We start from the raw sequence: 14,380 nt of genomic DNA on the forward strand, positions 1-14,380 counted from the left end.
ACGCAACGCGGGATGCGGAAGGTCGTCGTCCTTTGGCTCTGCCCGCGGAGCCTGTTGGGTCGGCTCCGAGCTTTCCTCCCTTTCCGGGACCTGGAGCCAACCCTAGCCCAACTTTGTACGTTCTACGAAGCCCTCCATTCCATTTTTGAGCAGCCCGACTCAGCCGGCGCACCTTTGGCCACCACGGACTCGGCTGGGGGTTCTAGGCCTTCGACGCCGGCGGCTCCTGCCCCGGCACCACAGGTCCCCCAAGGATCAAGGCCTGGATCCGGATCGGTGCTGGTCGATCTCACAACACCTCCTCCGTTGCTGCTTCCACTGATAACGCCTCTGCCACCTCTGATGCCGTTTGTGTCCCCAGCCGACGTCAACCCCAGTCCACCCCTCGACATGGACACGGAGCCGGACCGGCATCGACCGGTACCGGCGCCTTACCGGTACTTTTGTATCCCTGTTCTATCCTGGCGTTCCCCATCGCCCTGAGTGGCAGCCAGAAGAGGGTGAGAAGGACTGGGAGGGGTCTGTTGACCCTCTGGCAGATCAACTGGATGAGCCGGACTGCAGAGAGGAACTGGGTGAGGCCAGTGGTCTGGATACATCCCCAGACCTTGGCTTGCTTTCTCCCCCTACTGTGGCTACAGAGGAGGGGGCTTCCTACGCTGTGGTGTTGCGTTGGGCGGCGAGGCCTTGGGCCTTGAGCTTCCTACTGTGGTGGTCAGGACCAACATCCTGACTGAGGTGCTCCAACCGGCAGCACCCTCTTCAGAACCCCTGCTGCCGTTCAATGAGGCCTTCACTGACATCCTTCTGGGCACTTGCCCCAAGCCCAGCATAGGGGCTCCTGTGGATAGGATGATTGCCCGACGCCACCGCCCGGCTCTGGGTGACCCCACTTTCCTTTCCCAACACCCTACCCCTGAGAGCTTGGTCACCAGACCTCGACGTCCAAAGGCGCTTTCCCTACTGCGTCCCAAATACGGAATCCAAGAAGCTGGATCATTTTGGGAAGATGCTGTCTTCTGCCAGCTTAGGACTGCGGTCAGTGAACACTGCATATATTTTGGGCCGTTGCACCCACTCCGTGTGGGACACGGTTGCGCAGGTGCTGCCACAGTGCCCGGACCGTACTCTCCAGTGCGGTTGCGGAAGGAAGAGACGCAGCAAGGTTCGCCATACGATGTGGGCTGGACACCGCCAACTCGCTAGGCAGGATGATTTAAATGTCCGTAGCCCTGCAACGCTACGCCTGACTGAGGTCCACTGGCTTCTCGGGTAATGTCCAATCAACACATTTGGACATGCTCTTTGATGGCCGTCGCTTGTTTGGCGACAAAGCAGGCAACGCGCTTGAGCGTTTTAAGGATTCTAAGGCTACGGCCAGATCCTTGGGCCTCACTACCACCTCTCGCCCCACGCTGTCTGGTTTTCGCACCATTCGTGGCTATGGAAGGGTTGCCCCACTACGTTCCACCCAGAGCCACAGGCCTGTGCAAGCTGACCAGCATCTGCGCGGCCAGGGAGATGGAACCCAGCACCATGGGGCTGGGGGCTAGCAAGCGGGCCAGTACACCAGTGCCCCCTCTGCAGCAGCCTCCATACCTTCCTAGTCCGACATTTCAGGGCCACCAGTTGCCAGTGGGCGGCAGGATCCGCCACCTCCCCCACTGGCCAAACATCACGTCGGACAGGTGGGTTTTGCAGATAGTCCGAAGGGGCTACTCCCTCCCCTTCGAGACTACCACTCCATCCATGCCACCAACACTCCATCACTTGTCCCTTCTCCGCCAGGAAGTTACAGCTCTTTTGGCCAAGGGAGCCATCAAGCACGTTCCTGTACCAGAAGTAGGTCGTGGTTGCTACTCCCACTACTTCCTAGTACCCAGGAAGGTCAAAGGCCTGCGTCCTATCTTAGATCTCCAGGACGTCAACCGCTTCCTCCGGAAGGATTAGTTCAAAATGTTGATATTGGCTCAGGTTCTGTGTGCTTCTGACCCTGGAGACTGGATGGTAGCGTTGGACTTAGAGGACGCCTATGTCCACATCTCCGTCCTGCCGGCCCACAGGCGTTACCTACGGTTCACGGTAGGCCACAAGCATTTTCAGTTCTTCATGCTCCCCTTTGGCCTTACCAGCCCCCCTTGGGTGTTCACAAAAATGATGGCGGTGGTCGCAGCTCATCTGCGCAGATCAGGGGTTCCACTCTTCCCCTATCTTGACGACTGGCTGTTGAAGGTGGGTTCACCCCAGGCTGTCTTCTCCCAACTTCAGACTACAGCGGACCTTCTGCATTTGCTGGCGTTCACTATCGACGTGCCGAAGTCACACCTGATTCCATGTCAGAAGCTCCTTTTCATCGGAGCGGTTCTGGATACAGCGCAGTTTTGGGCTGAGCGGTGAGTCCGGGATATTCGGGTTATGATCCCGATGTTTCAGCCTCGATCCCGGGTTTCGGTGAGAATAACCTTGAGGCTGCTGGGCCTCATGGCCTCCTGCATCCTGCTGGTGGATCATACTAGGTGGCATATGCGGGCTCTGCAGTGGGACCTGAAGTTCCAGTGTGCACAGCATCAGGGGAATCTTTCAGATTGCGTCTAGATCTCGGAGGGCACTGCACACCTTTTGCAGTGGTGGATAACAAACCAGGATTGGGTCAACGGCAGATCCTTCTCCCTTCCCCAACCAGACTTCACTGTGGTGACAGATGCGTCACTTCTGGGATGGTACAAAAGGGGGTGGTGATGGACGGAGCGTCAGAACCAATCAAACACTCACACCCAGTCAACAGATCTGGGTTTGATCGATCACCGTTCTTTAGCCCACTCTGCCACCCCAATTCAGACATGGCCATATGCAAATCAGTCTGACCCGTGCCTCATGGGAACAGTCCAGCCCGTACTGCCAAGCCATGCCTTCCCTGGACCGGAAACAAGCTTCCTAGGACCGGTTTCTGGCATTTCAGCCGTCTTCAGCCAGGCTTGCTTGAACCCAGTGGCAAAGTGAGCAAGGGACTCACGTCTGAGCATACCCTGCCAACTTATGGCGAACAAAGCGGTACAAAAGGGGGTGGTGATGGACGGAGCGTCAGAACCAATCAAACACTCACACCCAGTCAACAGATCTGGGTTTGATCCATCACCGTTCTTTAGCCCACTCTGCCACCCCAGTTCAGACATGGCCATATGCAAATCAGTCTGACCCGTGCCTCATGGGAACAGTCCAGCCCGAACTGCCAAGCCATGCCTTCCCTGGACCGGAAACAAGCTTCCTAGGACCGGTTTCTGGCATTTCAGCCGTCTTCAGCCAGGCTTGCTTGAACCCAGTGGCAAAGTGAGCAAGGGACTCACGTCTGAGCATACCCTGCCAACTTACGGCGAACAAAGCGGTACAAAAGGGGGTGGTGATGGACGGAGCGTCAGAACCAATCAAACACTCACACCCAGTCAACAGATCTGGGTTTGATCCATCACTGTTCTTTAGCCCACTCTGCCACCCCAGTTCAGACATGGCCATATGCAAATCAGTCTGACCCGTGCCTCATGGGAACAGTCCAGCCCGAACTGCCAAGCCATGCCTTCCCTGGACCGGAAACAAGCTTCCTAGCACCGGTTTCTGGCATTTCAGCCGTCTTCAGCCAGGCTTGCTTGAACCCAGTGGCAAAGTGAGCAAGGGACTCACGTCTGAGCATACCCTGCCAACTTATGGCGAACAAAGCGGTACAAAAGGGGGTGGTGATGGACGGAGCGTCAGAACCAATCAAACACTCACACCCAGTCAACAGATCTGGGTTTGATCCATCACCGTTCTTTAGCCCACTCTGCCACCCCAGTTCAGACATGGCCATATGCAAATCAGTCTGACCCGTGCCAGATCTCTTGACTGGGGGAGAATGTATGCATTGTCAGCATTCCGTCCATCATTTGTTTGTTGTAACGCTTTTCGCCCTAAGTGGGATGGGTATTCCCAGACGTGGGACCCGTGCTCACTACGCCACTGGAGTCAAGCTATCCTGGCTGATGACGGCTGATAGCCAGAAACCGGTCCTAGGATGCTTGATTCCGGTCCAGGGAAGACATGGCTTGGCAGTTCGGGCTGGACTGTTCCCATGAGGCACAGGGTCAAGACTGATTTGCATAAGGCCATGTCTAAACTGGGGTGGTGTAGTGGGCAAAAGAACGATGGATTTAACCCAGATCTCTTGACTGGGGGAGAATGTATGCATTGTCAGCATTCCGTCCATCATTTGTTTGTTGTAACGCTTTTCGCCCTAAGTGGGATGGGTATTCCCAGACGTGGGACCCGTGCTCACTACGCCACTGGAGTCAAGCTATCCTGGCTGATGACGGCTGATAGCCAGAAACCGGTCCTAGGATGCTTGATTCCGGTCCAGGGAAGACATGGCTTGGCAGTTCGGGCTGGACTGTTCCCATGAGGCACAGGGTCAAGACTGATTTGCATAAGGCCATGTCTAAACTGGGGTGGTGTAGTGGGCAAAAGAACGATGGATTTAACCCAGATCTCTTGACTGGGGGAGAATGTATGCATTGTCAGCATTCCGTCCATCATTTGTTTGTTGTAACGCTTTTCGCCCTAAGTGGGATGGGTATTCCCAGACGTGGGACCCGTGCTCACTACGCCACTGGAGTCAAGCTATCCTGGCTGATGACGGCTGATAGCCAGAAACCGGTCCTAGGATGCTTGATTCCGGTCCAGGGAAGACATGGCTTGGCAGTTCGGGCTGGGGGAGAATGTATGCATTGTCAGCATTCCGTCCATCATTTGTTTGTTGTAACTTCTGGGATGGGGCGGCCCCATGGGAGAGGCATAGATCAGAAGGCTCTGGTATCCGGCGGAGTCCGGGCTCCACATCAACCTTCTGGAGCTCCGGGCGATCCGTCTTGCACTGAATGCATTCCTTCCTTCTGTCAAGGGAAGAGTGGTACAGGTGTTCACAGACAACACCACCGCCATGTGGTACTGCAACAAACAGGGCGGGGTGGGGTTGGGGACAATATGTCAGGAGGCTGTTAGTCTTTGTACATGGCTGGAACATCAGGGCATGTCCCTGGTGGTTCAACACCTGGCATGTTCCCTGAATGCCAGGGCAGACGAGCTCAGCCGCAGGTGCATGATGGATCACGGATGGCGTCTTCACTCGGAGGTGGTGCAAGGTCTCTTTCAGCAGTGGCGAGAGCCTAGGTGAGATCGGTCCGCCACCGAAGAGAGCCCGCAATGTCAGCAGTTCTGCCCATTGGAATTTCCAAGGCGGCACTCGCTCGGCGACGCTTTTTGTCCCGAGTGGAGTTGCGGTCTTCTATACGCCTTTCCGCCTATACCACTTCTGCCCAGAGTGCTGAGGAAGATCAAGCGCGACTGGGCTCAAGTCATTCTTGTGGCCCCGGACTGGGCACGAAGAGTCTGGTATCCCAAGCTCTTGAACATGGCAATCGATCCTCCGATCAGACTGCCTCTTCGGGAGGATCTTCTGTCACAGCTACAGGGGACGGTCCTCCACCCGAACCTGTCCAGCCTCCACCTCCTTGCGTGGAGATTGAGCGGCGACAGTTGACAGCTTTCGACCTTCCTCCCGAAGTCCGTAATGACATCTTGGCAGCCAGGCGTCCCTCCACTAAAACGGTATATGCCTGTAGATGGAACACATTTGTGGTATGGTGCACAGCAAAGGCTGTGGATCCCCTTCTGCCCCTCTTTCAGAGGCTCTCTTCTTCATTCTTTCTTTATGCCAGCGGGGCTTTGCTCTGGGCGCCCTTAAAGGCTATCTTTCGGCCATTTCGGCCTTCCTGATCAGCCTTCTCTTTTTAAGTCCCCTATTGTAAATAGATTTCTAAAGGGCTTTACTCGTCTCTTTCCTCCAATTCCTTTCTTAATGCCTCAGTGGGACTTGGATTTGGTCTTAACTTACCTTATGTGTGCTCCTTTCGAGCCACTACATAATTGTCCTCTCAGACTCTTAACTCTAAAGTCTGCTTTTCGGGTTGCAGGGTGAGTGAGCTTCAGGCTCTTTCTTCTAAACCTCCTTTCCTTGCTGTTCATCGGGACAAGGTTGTACTTAGAACTAGACCTTTCTTTTCTTCCCATAGTGGTTACCTCTTTCCACATAGGACAGACCTACACGTTGCCCACCTTCTTTCTGCCCCCGCATCCCTCCAAGGAGGAGGAGAGACTCCACCTTCTGGATCCAAAACATACGTTATCCATTTAATTGGATCACACAAAACAATTCCGGGTCGACGATCAACTCTTTGTTGGCCATGTGGGCACCAAGAAAGGTCGACCCGTGCAAAAACGGACCATCTCTAAATAGGTCGTGCTTTGCATTAAGATCTTTTATTCTTGGCGAAAAAGGAGCCTCCAGTAGGACTGCGCACCCATTTCACCAGGGAGACGGCCACTACCTCTTTGGGACGTGGAGTCCCCCTTAGTGACCTCTGCCAGGCGGCTACATGGGCATCTTTTGCACACGTTCACTAAACATTATTGCCTGGATACTCAAGTCCGGAGAGATGGCTTCTTTGGCTGTTCTGTTTTCCAGGACTTTCTGGTGTGAACTTGGTTCGCAGACCCACCTCCGGGTTGGTATTGCTGGGGTATCTATTCCAAGGTAAGGAATCTATAACTAATAGTCTTTTTACGGAGTTTTATGAAGCGCAAACTTGATCGGGTATCAGAGCGCTCTACATAGCAGCAGTTGCATTACATAAGGACACATTCATCATTTTGTTAGGCACAGGAGTTTAAGTGATTTGCCCAGAATCACAAGATGTTCAGTGTTATTGCCAAGACTCGAACACGGTTCCCCAGATTCGAAGTTGACCGCCCAAGCAGTTAGGCCAACTCCTCTCCCGATGAACAAGTTACTTACTCCTCTTTCAGATGAACAAATTACTTACCTTGGGTAACAATATATCTGTAAGAGACATATATTATAGATTACCGCCCCACCCATCCTCCCCGTTCTGCGAACTGACTTCTAGAGTTAGATACTCCCTTTCAGGGCCCTAGTTTTATGCACCAGTGGTCAGTGTCTTGCATGGCTCTGCACTTCTGGCGTGGAATTTCGTGTAAAAAACTGACTTAAGCGCGCAGGGGCAGCGACTAAGTAGAGATCACGACGTCATTCCGATGCCGAAGACGAATGCGGAGTCGACCGGCGCACCTACTGACGCACAGGGGTACTGCTACGAAAAGATTTCTCTGGATCCAGTCTGATGCCTGGGGGTAATTCCAAAGTAATGAATCTATAACTAATATATGTCTCTTACAGATCTATTGTTAATGTAGGTTAGTAACTTGTTCTTCGGGGCATAAGTATCTGTCCCCGATTATGCTACCACTTTGAGAGGACCTTTTGTCACAGCAAGAGGGCACGATACTTCAACCAAGCCTATACAATTTACACATCCATGCATGGAGATTGAGTGGCTGCAGGTGACTGCGTTATGTCTGCCGTCTGTAGTGGTGCATGTCATCCTCACCTCTAGGCACCTTCCTTGAAGTTAATTTATGCCAGGCGCTGGAACAGATTTGTGTCCTGGTGTTATGTACTAAACTGACCCATTACAAGCCAAGCTGTTGGATGTTCTATTGATAGTTTTGTCTTTGGCCCCACAAGGCCTTGCAGGGGGCAGTATAACATGTTATTTATTGGTTCTTTAGGCCTTTGTACATTAGCCGAACCAACCGTCCATGCTTAACTCATGTGTTGTGATGAGATTTATTATAGGTTTAAGACACGTTTTCTCCCAAACCATTTGTGATGCCACAGTGAGACCTTAATTTGGTTTTAATGTTTCTCATGTTGACACCATTCGAGTCTATGCATAGCTGCTCACTGCATCTCTGGACTTTGAAGACTATCTTTCTCATAGTGATTCGTTCAGCTCTTTGCATGAGTGAGCTTCAGGCACTGTTGGTGCACCAACCTTTTCCCAGACAAACTGATGCTAAGGAATTGGGCGGCTGTTCGACCTGTCAGCTTTAGGTTGCTCTTCCCCCAAATAACTTGCCTTTACTCCTCCTGTTTTTCTGGATTTGTTTTTTGTTGGCCACAGGACTCTGCACACTTTACCACTGCTAACCATTTCCCATAAACATGGTCAAATTGGCTTACACTCAATTGGCATATTTAATGTACTTGTAAGTCCTTAGTAAAGTGGTATTTCAAGTGCCCAGGGCCTGTAAATTAAATGCTACTAGTGAGCCTGCAGTACTGATTGTACCACCCACCTAACTAACTGTTCACACCTGTCCCAAGCCTACAATTGGAGCCTGTGTATGCCATTTAAAATTCCATTTGCACCTGGCAAAATAAACCATTTTGCCAGGCCTAAACCTCCCTTTTAATACATATGTCACCCCTAGGGTAGGCCCTAGGGCAGGGTGCAATGTATGTAAAAAGTAAAACATGTGCTTTTAGGTTTCACATGTCCTGGTGGTGAAAAACTCTCAAATTCGTTGTGTACTACTTTAAGGCCTACCTCTCCCATAGGATTTCATTGGGTTACCTTATTACATTTAATAATTGATACATTTTAATTGGGAGCCGGTAGGAAAGACATGTTTGGTATCTGAGGAATGGTAATTTAAATCCCAATTTTATGATAGTCAGACTTTAGGTAACAATTCTGGAAATGCCATTTTTAGAAAGTTGGCATTCTCTTGCCCTAACGATTTTGTGCCGGCAGTCTATTCCTGGGTAACATTACTAGGTGCAGTTGGCCTTTTTGTATTCCACCCAGAGAGTATCACAGAGGAGGGCCTGGGTTTGGCAGGTATTAGCAGAATGAGCCATCTCTGACTTGATATGGGGGCAGAGTTGTCACCTACCACACTTGAACTTCAAAGGCACTGGCTCAGCTTACATATAAAGGATTTCACTAGGTATAAATATTTGACCCTCAGACTCAACTCTTTAGATCACTCTTGGACCGTGGAAGACTCTGGAGACGTACTCCTCTGCTGCAAGAAGGACTGCCCAGCTGCTCTGCTGCAAGAGGGACTTCTCTGCTGCTGTACTGCCGGAGGATGAAGGACTGAATCTGCAACTTAAACCCAGGGCCATTGAGAGTCTCCAAGGGCGTGTTAGATGGCCTCCTGTTCTGAGGCATAGGGGCCATTACAGTTTCCTCTGCTCCGGCGCATCTCAACACAGAACCTTGCATTGCACCTCCAGGTCGGCAGCATCGCAGCACCAACCCAGCACAAAGCATCTCTACGTCGAAAACCATCCCAGCCTGACGCCAGACAGCACATCGCAGCTTCTGATCAGCATCTTCGCAAGCACCGACCTAGTGTGCTGGATCCCGAAACAGGTCCAGTTCACAGCCTCTTGGTTCAGCACCGGTGCATCTCTCTACTCAAGTCCTCACAGCTCCCTTCGACGGCTCCTTGATGCCCATGTCGTGTAGGTCGAGCACAGGCTTCACATCCCGACGCACCAGCACACAAGGTAGTTTTCACAGTGGACTGAACGAAGTCCTGTTTCCAACCTGTGCTCCATCACGGTCAGCTTGAATTGCGACTTAGAACTGGTCTCCTGCGACCAGATAACTGGAGTTGGCACTTCTAAGTGCTGCTTTTCTTCAAAACCTTTAAAATTGCATATCTCCGGTTCTACTTATTGGATTTTTCTTCTTTTGGTGTGAAATAATTGATTACATTTTAACCTGAGTTGCTGTGGGATTTTTCTTGTGCTGTGTTATCACTTAATTACTGTTTGTGAGTGGCATAAATACTTTAGACAATGCCTCTAAGTTAAGTTTGTGTGCCAGGCTTCCAGACAGTTTAGCACAGGTTAATAGAATCACTTTTTGTGGCTCACCCGGACAAGGATTTTTGCTTTTGCTTCAGTAGGGTCCCCTCTTCCCCCCCCTACTCCTCTTTCCCCCCCATAACCAACAACCCACTTTCTCACAAAAGCCTTCTTAGCTAAAGTCATGACTCCCTTTCGTGTTGGGCAATCGATGCCCCTAGCAGCATTATTTGCCCCACTACCTCCCCACTCGAAAGAGGAGAGGCTCCATCGGCTGTACCCTCAAAAGGGCTTTAAACTTTTACATTGATCATACCAAGTGTTGCTTAAGTTAGAAATCCTTATAAAAAAACAAGAGACATTTGGCAAAACAGGAACAGTTTGTTTAATTAAATGTTATAGCCGGGAGAACAGATACAGGCACGAGGTCTGAGGACTGTCCATATTTACAATTAGTGTTTGTCCTTCTTTTATACAAAACACGAAAGGTCATAAAAGTTTCCGGCATACTATATATGGTGAGGAATGTCGGTGCTGCCTTTGGAGTCATAAATTAATGGTCAAATGGTTACTACAGGTGGGTCGCGACCTTGCGAGGACACAGTGTGGTGAATGGATAGATTGTCCAGATGTCCGACACGGGGAGCGTATGATCACTGTATGTGCTAGACCCTGATTAGCTATGTGTTCCTAACTTGGGGCATCTGACTTTATGGTGTTTTTAGGAGCGCGCTTTGGGATTGACCAACTAAATAAAGAACAACTCCTCTTAGACCTATATTGCTTTTACCCAGACATGTATCTACGCATGGGTTGATCACTACTTATACCACATATATAATTTGCACAATTAAATACATCAGTACATAGTCTTTTTGTTTTTTATAAAAATGTTCTTTTTATTTTATTTATTAATTTCCAATTAATGTTATTGTATAACTGTTATAAATCAGTCTCCATTATTTTATAAAACAGTACAAATCATATAATATTCAAACAAGCACATTTTTTGTAGAAAAAGTTTTTTATATCTAATATATACAAATAGCAACACCCTACTCATGAACGCAATCAATTCTCAGACACATTCGCAACTCTAACTCACTCTCAATCACACAACACACATATACTCAATGGGTTCAAGGAGCATCTAGATGTAAAGACATCTCCAATGTTTGGGTTAAATGACAACAACCTAAACAGGTCAGGGCGCACGTGGTCTACGCGCGTTTTGGTGGAATAAGCACAACTATGGACCACCTTCATCAGGACCTCGCCCAACTAGGGTAGAGTGTCATCGAAATTGTCAAAAGTAGGGGTACTGTTTAGATTTGAATGAAATATATGTATTCCAACTTTTAATGCGACGAATAAAGCACACTGATTCTTTTTCGTCTAGAACAAATGAGAATTCTAATAGCACAAAATAATTGATTACACTTCCGTGGCGCTAGTTCAGAGGAAGGACAATTTTCTGTGCATCAATACGAAAAATATTTATATCAGATGTAGATCAAAGTTTCACGCACGTAGATGCTAGACCATTTACAGAATTTTGTAGATTGCAGATAGTAATATGGATTGTTGTGTGCCCTCCGGGCCGCAGCCTCTCTTTTTAGCACCTCTCTCGGCAAACGTATCTCTCATGGATCTGACAGCGTCCCGTGCTGCATATAGCAGCACGGGACGCTGTCAGATCCATGAGCGCCACGGAAGTGTAATCAATTATTTCGTGCTATTAGAATTCTCATCTGTTCTTGACGAAAAAGAATCAGTGTGCTTTATTCGTCGCATTAAAAGTTGGAATACATATATTTCATTCAAATCTAAACAATACCCCTACTTTTTACAATTTCGATGACACTCTACCCTAGTTGGGCGAGGTCCTGATGAAGGTGGTCCATAGTTGTGCTTATTCCACCGAAACGCGCGTAGACCACGTGCGCCCTGACCTGTTTAGGTTGTTGTCATTTAACCCAAACATTGGAGATGTCTTTACATCTAGATGCTCCTTGAACCCATTGAGTATATGTGTGTTGTGTGATTGAGAGTGAGTTAGAGTTGCGAATGTGTCTGAGAATTGATTGCGTTCATGAGTAGGGTGTTGCTATTTGTATATATTCGATATAAAAGACTTTTTCTACAAAAAATGTACTTGTTTGAATATGATATGATTTGTACTGTTTTATAAAATAATGGAGACTGATTTATAACAGTTATACAATAACATTAATTGGAAATTAACAAATAAAATAAAACGCATCAACCCATGTGTAGATACTTTTCTGGGTAAAAGCAATATAGGTCTAAGAGGAGTTGTTCTTTATTTAGTTGTTTAGTTTTCCCCTCTTACTCCTAGACCTCATACGCCTTTAGAGGGGGTCCCTTTATTTACAAGTATCTTTGGGATTGATCAAGAGTTTCCTGCCCAAGTGTTTGTCTGCCAGCTAGGCACCCTCTCACCTGTGACCTTTTAATCAATAATCCTGTGCCTATGTCCCTGGGCCTGCTTGACTACATATTTATAAGTTGAGGTTGATGTGGAGTTCAAAACGGGCGATTCTCTTAATAAGTATGAGATTTCATTTTATCGATGAATTCATCAATTTCCATATTAACACAAGGATTACTGTTTTGGCAATCATCTTTTTGTGTGATTCTCTGAGGTGAAGAAAGGGAAGATTGTGTAGCAGAATATCTTGTGTATAGTCCTCTGCATTAAGATCTGCTACCACTGTGTTGGGACCCAGAGTGCCCGTCATTGACATCTGCCATATTGTGATGTTAGGCATCAGGGCACATATTCACAAAGCACTACTGCCTTGATGGCCTGGTCCAGCTTAAAGGCTATTTTGCTCTGCATGAATTTTTGGTTTGAGCCCACCTCCACCTGGGGAGGTACTTCTTGCTATCTAGTCTATAGGTGAGAATCTCTGGTTAGCAGCTTCCAGTAGTAGAACATTTTCTTCCTATCATTAATGCTCTTTGTGGGGGATACTCTATCAAACCGCATTTTCCCCACTCCACTCCCACCACCCCTTTCTGAGGAGTAGCCTCTTTGTAAGATAAATTGTTCACGGATGTGTGTGAGGGAAACAAAGTGGCAGCAGCATGCAGGGTTTGCACTTACATGCAGCTCTGCTGCATCACTTCTGGGCGGTGTGGAGCCTCACAGCCCCACCTACCAGTTAGCTGAAGCAGTGCTGGAAAAGGTTTATAGATTCATTATGATACCTGAGGATAATTCTAAGGTGAGTAATCTGCAGTTAAATAGAATATCCATCAGAAAGAGCATTGCTGAAGGTGAGTTGGTCTTCTCTCTTCATAGTTTTTCTCAGTCCCCTTTTAATGCATTTTCAATTTGAGCTGGGGTTGATCACAGATGTACTGGTCTATTGTGTGGCATATCTTACTCAGGCTAAATGTTGCTGCATGATCTGTATTGTATGATTGCTTTCTCCTAATCCAGCTGTCATGATTTTATTAAAATGTACAGAGGAGTTCAGTTGCACGTTAGATTGACAGCAATTCACTGGTGATAAATGTATTATTTAAACGTGTTTTTTCATTTTGTCCAGCTCTTTGCCTACGAGTAGCCTTATCCGAATTCTTCGAATGCAAGACCCTGACAGGGGACAATCAAGATTACAGTTTCCTTCTAGAAATCAAGAGGAAGAGAATGAAAATTAACGAGTCTTATTAAGTGAAGAGCTTAATCACAGACTTGTTATCAAAACTGTAACCCAGTTCCTATGGGTTGATGGCGGGGTTAAATTATTCACTTTGTTAATATTGTTGCAAGAAGCGATATTTGGAGGGATGTGAAAAAGAAACTGTATATTCCCTTGTAGAAAGTATTTAGTTCGTTTTTGGATTTTTTTATTTTATACATGAACATATAATTCTTAATGCACATTTTAGAAAAAAAATGACAGCCCATGTTGGTATTGATTATATTTATAATGGGGCAACATGTTCAATATTCAAAGTTTCCATAATCAGAATATTTTTGAAGAACCTAGACTGCCTAATTCACATATTTTTCTATTATGAAAACAAAGCAATAAACATTTCTATTGACTCTGTGTTTTGACACTTTATTTTACTTATTGTATTTAGATATTTTATAAAGCATGAAACTAGATAAAAGGGCAGGTGAGCTCCTAAAAAGACTTTATTGTGGTTGAACCGTATCAAATTCGGTACTTGGAAGAGAATAATATTGTGTACAAATGTTGTCTAGTTGATACTCGACCTCAGAAACCATAATATATTGAGGGATGATAGCAGCACGTAGTGGGACAGTCCTGGACAGCGCAGTCTTAAGTACCAGCCATATTTATACATTGCGTTGTGAGATAATGGCATTGGCTGGAATTGCATGTTTCTCCATTCTCAGGGATGAAAGGTAAACATCTAAGCTACTACACCACGTTGGAATGAGGCTTATGTCTGTGTGGGTTTTCTGTAATGGTAGGGAATTTAACCTTTAATTGCTCTGTTTTCCCACAATGAACTAGTATATTCATGTCTGCCTTGTGTGAAATATTTATTAATGTTAGACACTTTTTCAATTTCTATTCTATTCTCATGGATACTTCTAACCTCAGA

The 14,380-nt window shown here is 47.5% G+C and overlaps 1 protein-coding gene across 3 annotated transcripts in view; it reads left to right on the forward strand.

Annotated features, from left to right (window-relative positions):
- The window catches only part of SMC6 (structural maintenance of chromosomes 6), a 918,345-nt gene extending 904,491 nt beyond the window's left edge, over positions 1-13,854 (forward strand). For all 3 annotated transcript variants that reach the window (XM_085610645.1, XM_085610644.1, XM_085610643.1), the window contains exon 27: positions 13,348-13,854. In XM_085610645.1, the coding sequence (XP_085466771.1) occupies positions 13,348-13,459 (112 nt within the window). In that variant the 3' untranslated portion in view covers positions 13,460-13,854. The remainder of the gene's footprint in view (positions 1-13,347) is intronic.
- The last annotated feature ends 526 nt before the right edge of the window (positions 13,855-14,380 follow it).

This window comes from Triturus cristatus, chromosome 6 (assembly GCF_964204655.1).
Source record: "Triturus cristatus chromosome 6, aTriCri1.1, whole genome shotgun sequence".
In the NCBI taxonomy this organism is placed as follows: Eukaryota; Metazoa; Chordata; class Amphibia; order Caudata; family Salamandridae; genus Triturus; species Triturus cristatus.